Here is a 19,662-nt window from a genome sequence, read left to right as displayed (position 1 = left end):
CCGAGCCAAGATCACCCCCAACAAAGACAGAATGTCTGCGAAAGACATTCAGCAGTCAGGGACCAAGGCCCCCTGTGGATCACACAATCCACCCCCTCAGGTTGGAGTTGCAGGTTTAAACCACGTCCCTTTAAAGGTCAACAGTCTGAACTCCTCCACCCTCAGCACAGGCGAAGATAAATTAAATGAGTCGGTTGAGTATATGACTCATCGAACAGGGAAACCACAGTACACATCTTCGAATGTTCTCGGCCAACTTCTCCTCCCTTTTCAGCGCAAATCATATTTGCAGCAAAAGAGACACCAGGCACAGCTCGCCCAGGTGCAAGAAGATAACCAGATCCTAAAGGACGGCTTCAAAAGGATGCAGGACCGACTTAAGACCTTGCAAGTCGAATGCAAGGCCCTGCAGGAGGAGAATAAAATACTGCAAGAAAGCTGCAGGTTAGCCAGACGAATGAAAGAAAGTGTCATGGTACCCGGAATTCAGGAGGAGCAGGTACGCACCGCAGCCCCCACGCCAGCTGAGGAAGCCCTACACAAGGGATGGGATACTGAACCAGATCCCTGGAGGAAGGAGACAGACATGTTGGACGACCAGAGGACTTATGAGTCTTCAGACGACTCGGGCAACTCCCACCAGGCTGTAACTCATGGTCTATGGACCAGACAGAGTGTCAGTGCTTCAATGGAGACACTCCAGCCAGAGGTCCAATCCCTGCAGGAAGAGAACAAATCTCTTCGTCAGCACCTACGAACTGCCAAGCAGAAGGTGTTAGACGCCTTTGAATTAATTAAGGGAGCACAGGTAAGCATAGAGCAAGCCACGTCGTCAGGATATGACTCTGATCGTGCACCAAGCCCCTTAGAAGATCAAACGCCCCTGCTGAAAAAGCTCAGTAGAAAACCGAGCAGCCAGGATAGTCTAATGACTGAACAAAGTCTTGTTCCCCCTGTTAATCCTGAACAGAAAGACTTTGACTGTAGAGCCCCTCCCTTTGAGAAAACGCTCCGGTACACTGACAGTTGTCACACCTTTTCACCCCATGGGAAGGGGGGTGACTTCTCAGCCCCCACAGGCAGAGAGTACATCAGGCCCTCTGCTGCCACCTGCAGGTTCCCACCACAGGATACACAGCTGGGCAGTTATGACTCGGATGGCTCCTATGGGAAGGGGGGTGACTTCTCAGCCCCCACAGGCAGAGAGTACATCAGGCCCTCTGCTGCCACCTGCAGGTTCCCACCACAGGATACACAGCTGGGCAGTTATGACAGGTCTGATGACTCAGATGGCTCCTATGGGAAGGGGGGTGACTTCTCAGCCCCCACAGGCAGAGAGTACATCAGGCCCTCTGCTGCCACCTGCAGGTTCCCACCACAGGATACACAGCTGGGCAGTTATGACTCGGATGGCTCCTATGGAAAGGGGGGTGACTTCTCAGCCCCCACAGGCAGAGAGTACATCAGGCCCTCTGCTGCCACCTGCAGGTTCCCACCACAGGATACACAGCTGAGCAGTTATGACACGTCTGATGACTCGGATGGCTCCTATTCACCCAGATATCCAATAATGCGCACAAAGCTCATTGATTCTCTGGTGGATGATGCGACCCGCTTTGATCCAGATAATACAGACTTTAAAATAGTCGATTATCTTAGAGAGATCAACCTGCTCCTCCGTGAAATCCCTGATGCATCCACCTGTGAAAAACTCAGGCTGATCTGGAAGACAACTTCCAGCAGTGTTCATGACTTCATCAGTACCCTCCGGCCCAGGATTAGAGAAAAGTACTCTGCACTCTGCAATGTTTTGTGCGAGGAATACTCCACCTTCGTTTACCCTGCAGAGAAACTTGTTAGTGCTTTCAAAGTCCTCCACCAGGAACATGAAGCCCCCAGAAAGTACTACCAGCGCCTAAGGTCAGCATACTTTCAGGGACATAGGGCTCCAGGTATGGACGAGGATGGAACTCTCAAGTCCATCTTCGTGTACAACCTGCATAGCAGTGTGCGGCCAACTGTTGAGCTGCACTACCGAACTCATCAGCCGAGTATGCAAGAGGTCAAGGAGTTAGCACAGGCAGTGTGGGAGACACGCATACGCCCTGAGCCTGAAAGTCACAGAGGTGGCGTAGCACTTGAAGGCAACAAATTGCCTCGTGCTATGAAGAAGTCCAAGAGACCACGTCACCGGCAGAGAAGACGACAGAGCCAGGGGGGTGAAGGGTTGAGCCAGCCATAGGGTAGGTTCCAGCCTGAGGAGTCAATCACTGACAGACCTGAATGGAACTCTCGGGATGGCCGAAGCCTAAGACAGAAGGGTAGGTATAACCAGAGTTCCCAAGAGGAACTCTCGGGATGACCGAAGCCTAAGTCAGAAGGGTAGGTATAACCAGAGTTCCCAAGAGCTTCATAAGGAAGCAGGTCTCAGCAGTGAGATGACTAGCACAATTCCGAGGGGGGTGATAGCTGGGGTAAGACAGTGGCAGGCCTCCAGCCCTTACAAAGAACCAGGTTCTGACTCCACATCGGGGAGGGGGGAGTAGCTCCCGTTTCAAAATCCAGTAACTCTACTCACGCTTTTGTTGTTGTTGTTTTGTTTTGTTTTGTGGCCTCACACCCATAGTGAGACTCTACATGTACATGTACATTACGCACTGACATGCCACAAACACACACAGGCTTTCTCCTGCCCAGTCAAGGAGTTAGCCCACACATCTACACATGAAACTCTTCTCTTTCTCTCTTCCTCTTGTTTGTTTGTTTCATGTGTTTTGTCCAAGAATGCACCTTGAGCAGCAATGCTTCGCTAATGTCTGATTATGTTTTGATGTTTAGCGTTAGACATAGTTAGACAGTCTGCCCAGACTTTGCCTCAATGTCTGCCCAGACCAAATGCCTCTTGAATTTATGGACTGTTTGCCAAATTAACTTTTGTATAAGTATCTCCAAAGCACGTGGACTGGTGGCCCATAGTGCCCTGAAGACCATGACCTGCATCCCGCTCTTCAGGCCAGGGGGGATGTTGGGTCCAGCCAGGATGGCAAAGTTCAGGCTGTGTATGTTTGGAGAACTACAACAAAAGACTCTTTATCCCAGCATGCCTTGCAGGTACTCCCAGAATGCTTTGCCACACCTAACACAGAGGTGTGAAGTCTGGGAGGTATAAAGCCGGCCATGTCTCATTGTTCTGCCTCTTTCAAACGTCGTCTGGCGACGTCCGAGGATACCCAACTCTGTTCCTGTTTCCAGCACGCTTCCCTTTTGTTTAAACTTTTGGCGCGCAGCTGATCCAAGGCCTTGAAGCACACCGACGTCCTAATTTCCGAGCCTAGATCATCCACGTGAACGCATCTCAGAAGTATAGCGTTCTATTTCTCCCGTATCAAAACGGTATTGAGAGAGACTGTAAGGATTACGTCTCGTTCCGTCCTTTAAAGAAAGGACACCCACGGAGATCACCTCGCTCGACGGAGGACACGACGGCCCTGCTCAACCCCCTTTGGACACACACCGCCATCTCCAAACAACTGCAGAAAGGCCGCTCCAGAACCTCTTTTCTTCCTTTCATCAACCGTGGACGAAACGGTTTCAAGTGAGGCTTAGCTAAGTCTGGGCAGTTAGATATAGAGAGTGTGTTTAATAACTGAGTTATTATAGTGAAACGGTGATAATATTTGCTTGGTGTTTGACCACTGTGTCTTAGATTTTACCAGAGTAAAATCTCCTTTGTTCTCTTTGTTTGACCGCTGTGTCTTAGATTTTACCAGAGTAAAATCTCTTTTGTTTCCTTTACTTGTGCCGCTGTGTCCCGCGTGTTATCTGTGAGCTCCCACGTCATAACCGGGTAATAGACTCACTATCAGAAAGACTAGTGTGAACGCCGTCTGATACAAATCCGGCCACTTGCTTCTGGTACGTGGCGTAAACTGTGCTCTGAGTTGTGGTGAGCTCCAGTCCGAGATTGAGCTGTCGAGGTGCGTTGTTTTCTCTCGCTCTCTCGCCTTTACACACACACCTTTCGGTAGACACACACACATAGATCTGTGGCTTTCCAGACGCTGCAGAAACGTAGATCACGTTCTGTGTCCGCCATCACGTGACCACGCGTGGTCGTTGCCATTTTGATCTGTCTCTGTCTGTCTGTCCCTCCCCCTCTCTCTTTCTCTCTCTCACACACACACACACACACACACACACACACACACACACACACATGTGCCACGCTTGTTTGTTTTGTTTGTTACTTGTAGTTTGGCTTATGATGGTTATTTGTTTGATTGGGTTTCATTGATTTACTTGATGTTGCTTTGTTAAATAAATTCTATTATATCTTAAAAAGTCGTTGTTTGTGATCACTGTGAATTTGCTTTGTGACTTAGGCTGGGTGAAAGGGCTTTGTGTTCGGATTTCACACCTTCAATTAAATACAGATTATTAATTATTAATGATATTGGTATTTAATTAAATAATTTGAGACTGATATTGGTAATATTTTGGTTGTTCCCTGTTTACAGGGTGGTGCCCCGAGGTTTATTAAACGCAGTTTAATAACAATTATTGATTTAGATTAATAATTAAATAAACTTAATTATTAATTTATTTTGACAATCAAATTTTACGTCATAAAACCCAACATAACCGTTGGTCAGGTATTCGCTCCTGAAAATTCCCAACACACACTACTGTTCTTAAAGTGGGGCCACAAAGTGACACTGAGAGGGGGGTTGCGAGATGCTTTCCATTACAAAATACAAAAGTTGAATGATCTAAAATTTCATTACTGATCCCAGAACATCCTACCTATGTGTTACTCACAGTGAATCTTTGTGTTACTGATCCCAGAGCAGCCTGCCTATTAGTAAGGGTATTTTATCAGATATTTTGACAATCTGGGAATAAATTCCTTACCAATAGATTTCTTCACAAACGTGTTCATAAAGGTGTCTTATAACACATAAAAACATTTAAATCCTACACATTCAACTTTAATGTTGTTTTTTTCCACCCTAATCGGTAAGATATGAAACGTTGGATCATTCAACTTTTGTATTTGGTGATGGAAAGCATCTCGCGACCCCCCTCTCTGTGTCTCACAAGCTCCCAGGGGGTCCCAGTCCCCACTTTAAGAACAGTAGAGTGTGTGGAAAATTCAGACCTGGACCCCTATACATTTAGCAATGTGGTGCAGTATTTTGTTTAGCTAGTTTTCGAGATTTTAAAATTAACATATAAAGCTACTGTAAATTTACATGTAAAAGTGGGCATGGCAATTTCTCCACCAAGGAGTGGATTTTCTTGGAAAACAAATGTTTGCAATGGATCCAGAATCCTAAAGAACCCCTAGTTTGAACCCTCACAAGCTACCAATAGCAAAGGTTAACATTTTCAAATTTTCCCCAATAAGTATATATTACCAATAAAGTACTATTCCAGGTACCCCGACTTTGAGCCGCTCTCACAGATTTTCCTATGGAGTTTGATTTAGATGTCTTTATATGTGTTATAAGACACCTTTATGAACACGTTTGTGAAGAAATCTATTGGTAAGGAATTTATTCACAGATTTGTTCAGTATTCCCTTCTACCTATCATGTTTTGAGCTTGCATTATGTAACCTCTATAGACTCATTATGTAGCTTACTAAACCACTAAAACACATGTTAACTGTTTTCAAAATTTTCTGTCATTGTTAAAACATAGTAATAAAAAAAAAAAACCTTGATCGTAGAAATTTGACTTTGGAGAGCAAAAAGGTGTTGTTGGTTTTTTTTAATTTTTTTTTAGCTTAAACATGCTTACCTGTCAAACCATGTGGCTCCCTTCTATGCAGGCACAGTGAAATGGATGCCTCTTCAAAAATAGGTGGTCACAAGACCAATTTCTTAGGCACAAATTACCCCGCTCTGCTACAGCATACACACTCTAACGTTAGTCACAACAGGACAACAAACATGCAGCATTCTTACTGCTTAGAAAGCTGCATGTCAGGTACAAACAATGTCAACAGGTAAGTTCACAGACAGTGCAGAAGAAGGACGGTAGTTAGAGTGCAGACATGATATCTGTACGGTGGCCCTGAAGGTAAATTGTCTAAATATTTAACTTCCTGCAAAATACATTTGACCTGCTGAAGGACGAGGATCAACAGGCTGCCACACTGAATGCTGGAGATGCCTTGGGGTACTGACCATGGTCAGTGTGGACTGAGTCAATCCAGGGAGTAGATTAAAGATTACAGATGACTAAAAAGGGATTGGATATTGATGCTTCTTTGTCTCATGTGCATAAATGATGATCCACTCTAATAAAGACCTCCTTGGCCCTCCAGCGTTCAGCTCCATCTTTTCCCAAACATCTCACCGTCCTAAAGTTAGTCAGTATGCACTGACACATGTTCTCTCCATCAAGTCAGGTCCATTGTGATTCCATTCTGAAGTGAAGACAGAGGCTTATACAATAGGGCTGAAATATATATGTGAGTGAGTTAAGTTATTCTTCTTTTCTCTAGACCCTAACGCAAACAACTTTACTTGTTCACTCCATTACTGAGACATGTTACACACAGGCTAAAATACCCACGACATGCACTGATAACACAGTAACTGGCTTATACCCAATGTATCATAATTACAGGGGGAAAAAGACACTGACCCCGATCACCAAGCCCAGACTGAACATTACTGCTGTACTGCCGCCCTCATAGTAATCCTTGGCTGAGCAGAAGTCTATCTTGGTGTAAGACCGGAGCTGAGTGTGTGGAGAGGTAGTAATAAAATTCTTCTTATCAGAAAATAAACAAAAGATGGTCTTAACTAAACTTCTTTCAAAGAGCCTACATCCCTTATTTATACAGCTGTGATGACAAAAAGAGTATTTAAATTCATCTGGTCAACAACTAGGCTCCTATAAAAACAACAATCTCTTTGATTCCTGTCTCGTTTGCCAATGCAAGGTTTGAAATGTGGAAAAACCCGTCCTTACGAGTAGAAATGCATTGAATATCGCTGTTGACAAAAACAATAGCATGCATAACCATTCTGTCACAGCAACAAAACCATGCAGAACAATGATTGAGAGAAAGCCTCAATGATACCCACCTTATATACAAAGAAGAGAGAAGAGTTGTTTTCAGTAGTCTTGCTTGGTTTATGAGTTTGTAGTTTTATTACTCCGTTTGACTCCTGGGAGGACAGAAGCAAGGTGCCAGGCTTGGCTCCAGGCATACAAGGGCTGTGCTGTGCTCACTGAATCTTCGCTGAGGTCTCTCACAGATGTTGGAGGACTTGGAAGTGGATTTATTATCGAACCACATAACAATTAACATCACCGGAGCGGCGTTTCTCCAGGACTATGCCCTGCTGTGAATCGTGCACAAACGCGACTTTATAAGATATTGGGGGGAAAAAATTACACATTTTAGAAAAAAGGTCTGGTTGACAGGTAGCTGCTGCCCTGCTTCCGGCCCGGCTGCCCGACTTGAGTACGGGACTAAAGTCCAGGATTTTGAACTTGTCAGGCCCGGGGCAGGGGGCTCTCAGTGGGTGAAGTGTCATTGTTTGATGTCAGGGAGTTATGTTAAACCTCTGTCTCTTTTACTTTCTCCAGCCAATAAACATCCACAGAGCGCCCCTATAGGCCTGGAGCATTTCTGTCGTGGCTGAACTTGCAGCGAGTGTCTTTGCTGCTGTTTTCTAAATGTTTGTGTTTTTGACTTAAGTTTCCTTTCTGTACTTGCAGCGTGTTTGATGCTCATGTAGTAGTTTTGCCTTTTTGCAGCGTGTTTCTGTTTGCGTTTGTGTCTTTGCATTTGTTTGGGAGTTTGAATTAGCTTTTAAATATAAATATAGTATAGCGTTTCTGAATATGCTGCGCGTTTTGCTAAATGTTTGTTGTTTCATCAGTTGCAGAGGGTTTGGCCCCTCCTGGCCATTGTAGTTTAATGGTTAGGTAACTGTGGACAACATATATTTACATTTATGCATGAATGATCATTTAATAAATTATTATTTATATTGGGCCAATTCATCACAAGTGTTATCTTGAGACGCTTTACAAAAGAGCAGCTATAAGACTTACTCAGATCTACACACAGACTTGCTGAAAAACCTTTCCATCCTCCCCCTTTATTTCCACATCTTTACTGTCCTACACAGTTTTTCTTTCCACTTCCTGTGTTATTTTTTCTTCTGCTGTGGCCCTTTTAAGGGCTGCAGAGAATTGAATTGGGTCCATGTGCAGTGTGTGCTGGGACCACAGCAGCCATGCTCAGCCTGTGGACTGTGAAGGGCGGTGAGAGCCCCTGTACTGGAGGTCTAGGGAGGGATTTAACTGTCCACCACAAGGGGAATGATTGATGGAGGGGCCCTCGTAATTAAAACACCACTGCAGCTCTCTGTCTGTCACCATTGTTGGTGGCTTCCACCTCTTCAGGTAGGGAGAAAACAGGGGAGCCCATTAAAGACCTACCAGCTTTGCCCCCTTGGGCTCTGGTGTTAGAGACGTGTTCTTACCTGCTTGAATGTGGCACGGGAAATATAATGATTGTATTCACTTCCCTTATTAGAGCACAGTAACTTGAAACTCATTTTTATTGGCCTTGAAGACTTGACTCCCCTGAAAGGGAAAGAAAAAACCTTCCCCAGGCTTCCATCTTAAATGGATTTTTAATTAAATTGATGATGTGAGACCAACAAACTCTTGCTAATGGTTGGCTGTGCTCCCTGTGGTCTTAATGTGCAGGGACTGTATTTGCAATTTTCAAATGATTATTTGCTGCTTGATTTATGTTGCTGCTCTTGAATTCATTCACATCACTTCACAGTAGTCTTACAGCAACTAAGGACGCACAAACACTGTCGCAAAGGAACGAAGGAGCAGCTGACAAGGTCAGCTTGACATTCTGGTGTGGCCAGTTTTTTTTTTACAGAAGGAGCCACACAGGGAACCAAAGACAACATTGTTGTTCTTAAACCTCTGGTGTCCAATCTGCATCTTGTAAACACATTCCCCACTTGACCGGAGCACCATGTTAGGGAGCCATTCACTAGAGAGGACACACACAGAGTCCTTCTCTTCTCACCAGACTTGTAAGACCTCTAGCCTATATATCCCTATATTTAGCGCAAACCGTTATCTTAGTCTCAACCACAACACAATTCTAACTTTACAGATTGAGACCGTCATAACTCAATAAAAAAAGATAAAATCAAAAATATATAAATACTTAAACATGATGCTGTCTGGTCAGTTGACAACTTAAAGATGTACAACTTTAAAATATAGGTCTCAAATGTGCACTACATATTATAAAATATTGTGATAAAAAACTACAAAAAAGGCAAGAATTTAGGGTGTGGATTAATACACTCTTTTTTTGATTATTACAAGAAAAACTGTTTAAGAGGGATTTACTGAAAAATACAGTGCGCATGAATATGTAGATAAATACGATCCAATGCAATGATGCTCTTTATACGTTTTAAAGAAAAATGGATATCCGTAACAGAGACATTTACTTCGTCTGTTGGTTGTTGATTTTGGGATTTGTTGACAGTGACAAAAATCCAAATACACTCAATAAAATACACTAAATGAACTGTTTGCGGAGACCAGCCTGTTGATCCCCTGAATGGTGACACAGCCCCAAAAGGCTAGTGGGAAAACCTTTGCTTCTTACATTGTGATATCTTTACAAAGTCACACACAAAAGCTAAAACACACACATTCCCCAATGGAAACGGGATTATCAGGGATGACTGTAAAACCCAAGGAAATAAAAGAGCACATTAGATAGCAATACCTCTCAGCAACTCAAGGTGAGCATCCAAACATGTCATCTAGGCACTGTATATCAACCAAGGAGGACTTGTGGAGCACAAGTCTCCCAGTCTCCACAGAGGGAACAACAAACCAGCGTGCCTGAAAACGACCACAATCAAAAGGACAACCAAGCGAGATCTGACAAGAATGTTATTCCTCAGTGTGGCTGAGAGAGATTTATCCCAATACCCGTGCTGTTTTATGGGAGTCAAGCCCCGTTCTGTCAGAATAAGAAGCTCTAAACCCCAGCACCTGCACATTATGACCAAGGTTGATACCATAAATCTGGATAGATGTATGCTGTTTAAGGCTTTTTATCGCTGCTTATTTCACACATCATATCTCTAAATGAACATCCTTAACCCATCACAGTCAGTCCTACAGAAAACAGTCTTTCAGTTAACATGACTCTCAGAATGACTAGTCTATTGCAATCCTTTTTGGAATCTTGCACAGAAAAGGCTCCAGGATGTTGACAAACAAAGACTGCTCCGATAAGATAATTAGGTCCATGTTAACGCAGCTGATTAGTAGTCAGAGATGGGTGATGGGTCTGCTTGGCCATTTTTTCTTTATCATTGAGTCTGTATTTGCTAATCTTAATTAACACGTAATGATACTTCCTAATCCTCCCATTACTGGAGGACATCTCTGGAGCATCTTCCAGTCGCTCATTACACAGGTAAGACTTAGTAATACAATTAAAAGCAGCTTATAACTCTGCAGATTACGTTAGACTTCCACAGCATCAAAAATATTTGAAAGAAGAGGAGCAAAAGTTGTTTGATGTAAGCATGGAAAATGATCCTAATTAGGCAATTAACACAGAGGCTGGGGAGACAAAAAACTTTGTTTAATTCTTCAAACTTTTCTGCTTCATGTCATGTTGACACACTTCCATCTAGAGCTTCTTTCACAGGGAGATGTTTAATGTCACAAAAAGAACACATTTTCCTTTCTGGATTTTTTTTTGATAAATTGACTTGTGCTTTTGGCAGTTTCCATGGCACCAAAACAATTGATGTTAGAGAAGAATTCTCTGCATGAAAATAGTAAACAACACATGGAATCTCAAGCTATTCACCCTTAAACATGTACTAATTGGATCTTTTACAGCCATATCCAAGGTTTGCTAATCATTCCAGTAAAGGTAGTCCTCCAAACATCTAGGCGGATTTCCTCATAGGCAAAGTGGGCAAATGTCCAGAGCCCAGCAGGTGCCCAGAGAACAGGCGAAAGGGAGTCTTGACCTTAAGATTTATTTACATTTTTTTTTTTGCCATACATGCCATTTATTGGATTAAACATGCTGTTGCTTTGTTTAATTCTGCTGACAGTTCTTGTGGAGAAGTCAGAGGATCACTTTCAGGTTATGTTTGTGAACATGTTAAGATAACTCATAAAGTTTTCGTGGTGTTTCAGATAGGACAAAGACTGTGGACTGACATTCTAACATTAGCATACCTGACTTAAGTTCTTGCCATTGGTTGAAAAATATTATCACATTCAGTACACTTTAAACTTCAAAGGCAACCTTGGCTCACAAGCTCAGGGAAAACACAATATAAAAAGGAGCCGGCGTAAATGTATGCAGGTTTTCTCTGAGGCGCTGTTGTTTCCTTAAATCCAGGCCAATAAATTACTTTAAAATATTGGGCACCCTGTTCCAAAACTATATATCTCAGTGTTATTACCTCACAATTCTCCCTCCATGACCACTTCAATGTGTCAGAAAATTCCTCTCAACATGAGAAACAAGCCGCCACACTGGAATTATGACCCGGAGGCGTTGTGTTGGTTTCAAACATCAAGCTGTCTGTTAAGTCACGGCTATGTGGGCTCTCGGACCAAATTAAACAGGAATTGGCCCTCTCCGAGCCTCCAGGCTGGGAGGGCTTAGCATTAAAAAATGATCTGTGATGACGTTTTGATTTTAATCTGTGTCTGATGAAACTAAGAAGAAACATGCTTGCCTCCCCAGCGGGAATGCAAAATGAGAATCTATACCTCTGTGTTTGCAACCGTACCCCCCCCCTGCCCCCCCCCCCCTCCCAAAAAAAAAACAGCCTGCCACAGGGTGTATTTTTTTGTTAAATAAATAATTTAAGCACTCCACTTTGAGTTTCCCTCAGGATCAACAAACCACAGCTTTAATCATGAATGCATCCTGACATGGAGGCTTAATCAGTGATTCACATGTAAACAACAGGGTCACCTCTCTGTCTCAATTCAAAACACAGAGCTGCGACATTTTATCATCAGACTTTTTTTTTATTCTTGTGACGCTTCAATTCTTTGTTTATATAGTTCTTTATGTTAACACAGGTGTTAAAAATAGAACATTCAGCATGTGCACGATAAAAGTAGAATACTCCATTAACATGTATTATTCCATATTTTAAGCCTTGTGACTATTCAAGATTGGTTTGCAAAATAAACTTAAACACGAGAATATTTTTTTCTACCTTGCTGGAGCGATTAACAGGATTGCAAAAAAAAACAAAGACAAACCCAGCGTTTCATTTCATAAACTTTAATGGGCAAAAAATAAAACCACAAAACAATATTCCAGTTCTGTAGCATTAAGACAACAGAAGATAAATCCAAAGTAAAACATCATAATGACTTTTTGAGAGGACTGAGATGACAAAACAAATATAAAATATGCAATAAAACAAGGAACATCCATTCTTCTGCTCAATTAAACACAACTAAAATCACAAAAAGCAGACAACACAAACCACAAGAGAGAAGGCTTTTTGCATTTATGTGCTGTTACAAATGTCACTTTATGTACACCACAGGGTAAACACCGCTGAGAGCTCCCAAAGGCAGTTTTACTTTTCCTGGAGAGTTATGTCACTCGACACTATTCCTCGAGCCCTGAGTTTTCTTGCTTTAATAAAATTCATTACTTTGTGCTGTACCCATTCGGAGGATCCAAGAAACACACACACAAGCAGTTTTCTTAGTAATATAAAGCTAAAAAAAAAAAAAAAAGCGTCACAGTCTAATAAATACAACAACAATACATTTTTTTCTGGCAAAGCTGCAAAGTCATGATAACACTGTAAAAAAAAGGCTCTCAACGTCTGCTGCTAAAGTTATTTACTTTGTGATGAAGTTATAAAATATAAAATGATCTCAGTATAAATTCATTTGTTAAGTTGTGCATTTTGTTTCACTGCGATCCGAGCATTTCAGCAGTGGATGTTTGAATGTTTTAATAGACACGCTCAAGGTTGTCTTTTAAGCTTTCTGTTTCTAATGAGTTGTTTGTAAAGCGGACATGCGGTTGTGCAGCTTCACCAGAAATGAAAAGCTTTTTGAGGCACCGAGTATTTCTAACATGATTATTAATGTATGGAGCCGTTGGAGGATTTATGTGGATTTACAGTATGTAATCACGCGCACAGGAAGCACTTCTTCTTTTGGATATTAGATTGAATATTAGATGATCAAATAGAAAAGTTTGTTTCTTGAAATCTTCAAAAAAGGCTCTTTTCTGTCTCCACTTTATCAGCAATCATTGCTAAGAATGTGCAACAACACACAACATAGAAGCACCCTCTATATTAGTTCATTTCACATTAACCTGGATGCTAATGCTATTACTGCACAGGTATCTTATGCTCTCAAGAAGCTTAACCGTGGTTATTAAAATCAAAGAATAATGCTAAGATTCAAGTACACTGAACACCACATGTACCAACTACTTCAACAGCCAGTTTAAATACTAATGGATTACACCAGGGTTAGTCCAAGATGTTAGCAAACACAAAATAAAATCTGTACCATAAAACAATGGAGCATTCTCCAAGATTAAAAGAGATCTATTTTTTTTTTTATGGCATCACTCCACAAGTCAAGTGCAAATGATCAAAGGAAGGCAACACAGGTGAAGATGCAGGACAAAGGCAGCAGAGTAGATGTGACTCAAACACGGCTCCTGCAGTCGTCTCTAAACTTTCACTAGAATCAGTGCATTTGTTCAGGTATGTTAAACCACTACTGTTTCTGAAAAAGATACAGAGTCCCCACTCTGAAGCTAAAACATACTTAAATAAGAAATATAAAGACATGACAGGGTCATGTTTTTCTATAAGAGGTAAACCAAACAACTGGAGGATTCAATTAGAAAGTACCGATGTGACGGGGTCTTTGGGCACTGTGCAGGAAAAGGCAGGTATGGTGAGGGGGAAAGGGGACATGTGTTTAGGTGGGAGGGTCAGGAGGAGATGTTTCTCTGCCTCTGGCCTCCTGATACGCCTTTCTGCTTGTCATACTTCACAGAGACGATGAGGAAGACCAGCAAGGTGACGCCTTGTATCCCTGCCAGGAGGAAGAAGTAGTAGTGCAGTGAGCAGTCATTGATATTACCTGTGAGAGGAGAACAGAAAAAAAAACAAGGACTTCATTAGAACAGAATACAAAACATGTTAGCTTTGACTCCTGAGAGCTTTAAAACATGACCGGTGTTCAGATTGCTTTTTAAAGCAGCGTGCTGCATGTCGAAATGACAAATATGGAAATTTGGAAAACAAAGGAGTCAGTCACGACAAATTCCGAGGGAGGGAAGCGAGCGGGGGGGGGGGGTTCCTTTCATCACAAAGTACTACTGCATGTTAAAAGAGAAAGCAAAGGTAAACGGCCACAAGCTCACACGTGTGCCAGGCTGCAGTGTTTGTGTTCACATAAAAGGGAAGCTTGAAGTGAGAGCGGCGAGGAAACACAATTCTGTCAGGAGTTAGAAATTCAGCTGAGAGAGGCGTTTGTGTGAAAAACCTTGTAAAAGTGAAGACAGTTGACCCCGCTCCTTTGCAGTTTGATACAGGAAAAAAAGATTATTGATGATGTGGGACTCAACTATCAGCAGTAACATTGCATTGGCACTCCGCTGTGATACAAGCCAGGCAGTGTTTCATCAGTACTAAAGCACGCTTTGTTTCCTCAGGGGAATTCGTTGCAATAAAAGGCTTGAAGACAAATAAAGTGATGTTTCCGTTGACATCTGCTTGTTGTTGGGGGGGGGGGGGGGGTCTAGAGAATTAAAGCAGCAGCCTTTAAACTCTGACTCTCTTAACATTTGCTGCGCTGTTGATTGAAGTGGTTGTCCTCATTCAGCGTCGAAGCTCGAGAGGAAACAAATCCTTGTTTTCCTCTGGCTGGGGTTTTACAGAAAGGACGAAGCTGTCGACAGAACCACAGCCTGCCACTGTTCGAGTAAGGAGACAATTGGATTGGCTTTCGAGCAGCTTTTGACCATGTCCAGCAGACCTATTGACTTTGTCGCCAACAGCACGAGATGAGTTCACTACTCCAGAGGCAGCCGGGTTCAATTTGAGGATTTTTCTTTTTTTTTTTTCTGCGGAAGCGTATTTCAGCAAAGGTCTTTTTGGTTGACGTAACAGGCTCCACGTAGTGCACAGCATCAACAGTGGACAGAGATACCTATAGCTAGCATCCTACATTATCGTCAAACGAGTTAATGTGATGGCCTGGAGCCTTTTTTCTATTAGCTTCTCCATGTGGAGATGCCACGCAGAATAAAGAGCATAAGCAAGAAAAGCCGGACTAACTGTAATGAGACGTTGGGGTGATGGTCAATTCAAGTTTTGCTTGTGAACATAGAAAATGTGTGAGAGAGAGTGTGTTTTTTGTCCGTCCACTCTACAGTAGGTCAAGAGGGAGCTTGAATATTAACCCAAACAAATGACCTTGAATACTTTGTAATTGTGACTATTAATTCATTAACTCTGAGTGTGCTCTGTGAAATACAGTTATGCAAAGACAAAAAAAAATAAAAAAATCTGACAAATTCCAAATTGTTATTTCAGTTTAATGTCTTTTCCAGGCTTATTTTTTGGAGGAAGGAAGAACATAAAAAAACAAACAAAAAAAAACGTTTTTTTGTCATCGAACTTCACACCAACAATTTCAAGGCTTCATCACCTAAATGCGTACTAAGCTAAATATTGTAGAATGAACCTGCCCTCAGGCCGTGTCTTAATTGCAAAGGCACAATAAAAAAATGAAAGCGATTGTTCTGTGCATCACAAAGACCCCTCTATCTTTTGAGTGTTGTGTATGTGCGGTTGAACAAAGTGCAGAAAGAGCGGGTGAAGTTGGATATAGATCAGAGGGGTTTGGTGATTAATGAATACACTTACAGCCGGTCACATTACTGGTCTTATCGCTTCGAAACAGCTGTGCCAATCACAGTGAAGCATGACATCAACAGCTCAACCACTGGAAAGACCATTCTCCAGTAAAATCATATCGCGGTGTGGACGGCGCCGAGTGGAACGACACGAGTGTACATCAACGCAGGGCTGCAGCCAGAGGCAGACCATGCGGATTTATTAACAATTGGCACAATGATGATCTGAATGAATAATAAATGAACGGGACAAATGTTTGGTGAACGAGATTCATCAAACACTTTCTGGGTTATTACTCCATAATCACTTGCGTTGTTAACGGTTACATTTGAAATCGAAATGTGACAGCAGTATTTGCTCTTTTACAGATGTGAAAATAAACTGGTGTCTTTTTTTTTTTTTGAAAGGTTGGAAAAGAGAGAGTGTAGTACAGGATGAATGAGCTCAGGTAACCTGATGTGTGTTGCATTAACACCAGAATGTGTTGCTTACAGTTCGCCGGCCTCGATAAAATCAGCAGATTTCAGATGATTGTTGTTGGGCTTACCTCAGACATCCCTCAGAGACATCGTCATGGTGATAAATGTTTGGCACTACTTTCTTTAAATGGACACGCGTCTTCTCTGTGCCTCCTCTACTTCCTTACACTGGGCACAGAAATACTTCTATTTCAGGATCCAACATCTGCTCATTGTGGTAATGTTGCCATAATGAGGTCCAATAGTTCTACAGCCATGTGAGCAGTCTATGCTGATGATGAACAGGTATAAAATACAACAGGTTTTTCCTAACTTTGTTCAGGCTGTTAAGCACGCTATCATTTTACATGTAGATCCTTCTAAGTGACAACGTTGAATCTCCTGTTTCACAAACAGGAAGTACGTTCACGTGACCTAAAGATGTTCAGTTATCTCCATCATGTAATCCAAAAAAAGGCCCATCAATAAGGTTGAACTAGATCTATATAAACAATATGACTTCACTAGCCTTCCAGTCTACCTCTTTGATGACGTCACACACTTTATAGCTGACTGGTTAAAGGCGTGAGGCGGCGTTTTTGTCTGTACGTTTCTGATAAAGCTCCATGGAGAAGGAATATAAACGGAGAGCTTCCAGGTTTAATTTATAGTTTCATTAAAAATGAGTCACGTTACATCAAGCTAGTAATTTGATATTAATTAAAAAAAATTAGTCTTCCTTAAAAATTACCCTGAAATAATGAATTTGTTTATCTTTAATGCTTGTGGACACATTGTTTGAACGTTGAGCTAACTGCTGCACGCCGACAAAAACAAACTGTGTTGGCGACACAACAAGGGAATCATAACGAAGTGGAAAATGACTGTCTTCCTTCTGCCTGTTGCTCGTACCACACGAGAGACTCTTCTTACAAATGACGCTGAAAATATTCATCAGTAAAGAAATGCTGGTTTTTGAAGCGCAGGTTTGAAACTTCAACGTTTGATGGCGGATCAATGCTGAGATTGTTTTCAGCTGATTAAAAAAAAAAGGTTCATTGACCAACAAAGATGTCTATCATTGTCGACCCTTAAGCTGCAACAAATGCAAAGTCCATAAAGCGTTGAAGACTTAAAGGCAGGGTAGGTCACTTCCTCTAGATACACTTTTTAAGATTTTGGTTGAAATTGTCTCGAAGTCCTCCTGACAGTAATTAATAATACAAATCTGCACATATTTCAAAACAGGATCTATTTATCCTACTAACACAGAATGTATATGCCAACACGAGGCGTGTGATTAAAACATGTTAGCATGACACACTGCAGGCCAGCGCAGTGTTTTTCGAGCCAGCGGTGTCACATCTCATCCCGTGTGAACACAGAATCCTTCATGTTCTTGTACATGATTTAACAGGACGTCCTGTGATCACAGAGCAGGATTAACTCATTTGAAACAAGTGATCTTAGCGCTTTGTGCAAATCACTTACGATTAGTGGAGCACATCGCGCTCTTTAATGTCACCACTGTGCATATAAATAATTCTGTTTCCACTCTCTGTTGTGTGCGTGCTCTCGTGGATAATTAGAAATGGAGGGGGGATAAAGACAAAGGCGTGATGATGGGATTCTCCTCACAGGAGTGACTCTCTTTGTTAACGCTCTATGCACCGGCCAATCAGTACGGGCCTGAAACCTTTGATCTAAGAACAGAGAAGCCGCTGACTGATGACTGTGAAGTTCTGCCAGAGCGTTAATGAGATGAGTAGCAAATGGATAAGTTGACACTTTGACCACCATCACAGTTGTTTTGCTTATTTCGTTGTCATCTTATGGGGTCAAAAGTTTCCGTTGTGAGAAATACATCAAAAACCCAAGTGGTGTTTGAATAATTCATGAAATGCGAAACAACGCGCTTGACAGGAGAGTACGGGAGGAATAAGGGAAATGCATTTGCTGCGAGGGCGTTTGTATTTTCGATCGATAATTCCACTAAAGAGTCTGCCTCTGCAGTCTTAATTAACAGAGCAGATTGGCAAAAAAATAAGAGAGAGAGTGAGAAAAAAAAAAAAAGAATACAGCGTGCAAATGGTGTTGAAGGAAGACCTATGTGTTCTGGCAGAAAACCTCAAGCAGAGAAAACACGGTCTGTTGGAATAGAAGCAGTGCAGGATTTACAGCAGCATATTCAACACTCTGACTTTGCTTTTAAGCAGCTACTGAATGTCAGCATGAGGTACGTAACAAATCCTGATTTTAGGACCTTTTTTACTCTTGTGCCGGGGAAAACGTCGTCCCTGCGGCTCTCCAATAATTCTGACGGATGACTGGATCGCAACCTTTGTTCTAGATTTCAAAACATCTCCCTTAACTAGGACCTGAGGAACAAAAGAGGGGACTGGCAAAAGAGCAAACATGTCTTTTTTTTTTTTTTTTTTTTGGGAGCCATGAAAATTGTGCAAGGTTTCACTTTTGCAATGGTCTTGCTCTCATTTCATTATACATTAAGTCAGGTTCTGCTCCCCCCCCCCCCCCCCCTTTTAGCCTCCGCCCTCCCGGGCCCACTTGGCTGCTGAGCAGTTTCCGAAGTGAGAGCGGCTAATTACGGCAGCAAAACACTAAACAAGGACTTGCTGTAAAAACACATTAATGAAGCCCATAAATATTTGACAGATCTGTTAAAGGCACATTCTTATCGAGGGATGAAAGAGAGCAAAGCAATCAGAGTGGAACATCTATTGTTGTTGCACACTTTTTCTCCGCGGCTTGCCCTCGTGTGCCCACAGGGTTCTGCGTTACAGCTCTGAGTGGGTAAATAATAGACATGTAAGAACACTGGGGGGGGGGGGGGGGGAGTGGGGTCTGAAACGATCAACTGTGATCCGATGTGACCACTACTGATATTGGAATGATATCGACTTGTGGGACGGTTTAACTGCGAGTGGGTTTCTGCTGGCCGTGTGAGCCCACATGAAACGGGTCGATATCACTTTAATGTTAATGAAAATAGATCAATTGATCCAGACCTCCAGTGACTGACCCAACATTTCTATGCTTCGGCGCGTTCAATGCCTCCTCCTCCACCTCACAGGGGAACAATGCCTTATTGTTTCTGCTATGACTACAGTTGATTTCTGCAGCAGGCTTCGTGATCAATGCAGGAGATAAGCGAACAGCTTAACATGCTAACGTCTCTGACACGTCTGATACACGCACCATCT

General features: G+C 42.3%; 1 protein-coding gene across 2 annotated transcripts in view; it reads right to left on the bottom strand.

Annotated features, from left to right (window-relative positions):
- Positions 1–12,339: 12,339 nt before the first annotated feature.
- The window catches only part of slc15a4 (solute carrier family 15 member 4), a 28,138-nt gene continuing 20,815 nt past the window's right edge, over positions 12,340–19,662 (bottom strand). For both annotated transcript variants that reach the window (XM_079370773.1, XM_079370772.1), the window contains exon 9: positions 12,340–14,202. In XM_079370773.1, coding sequence (XP_079226899.1) covers positions 14,051–14,202 — 152 coding nt within the window. In that variant the 3' untranslated portion in view covers positions 12,340–14,050. The remainder of the gene's footprint in view (positions 14,203–19,662) is intronic.

This window comes from Symphodus melops (genome assembly GCF_947650265.1).
Source record: "Symphodus melops genome assembly, chromosome: 1".
Lineage (NCBI taxonomy): Eukaryota > Metazoa > Chordata > Actinopteri > Labriformes > Labridae > Symphodus > Symphodus melops.
This window is presented reverse-complemented; position numbering and strand designations above follow the sequence as displayed.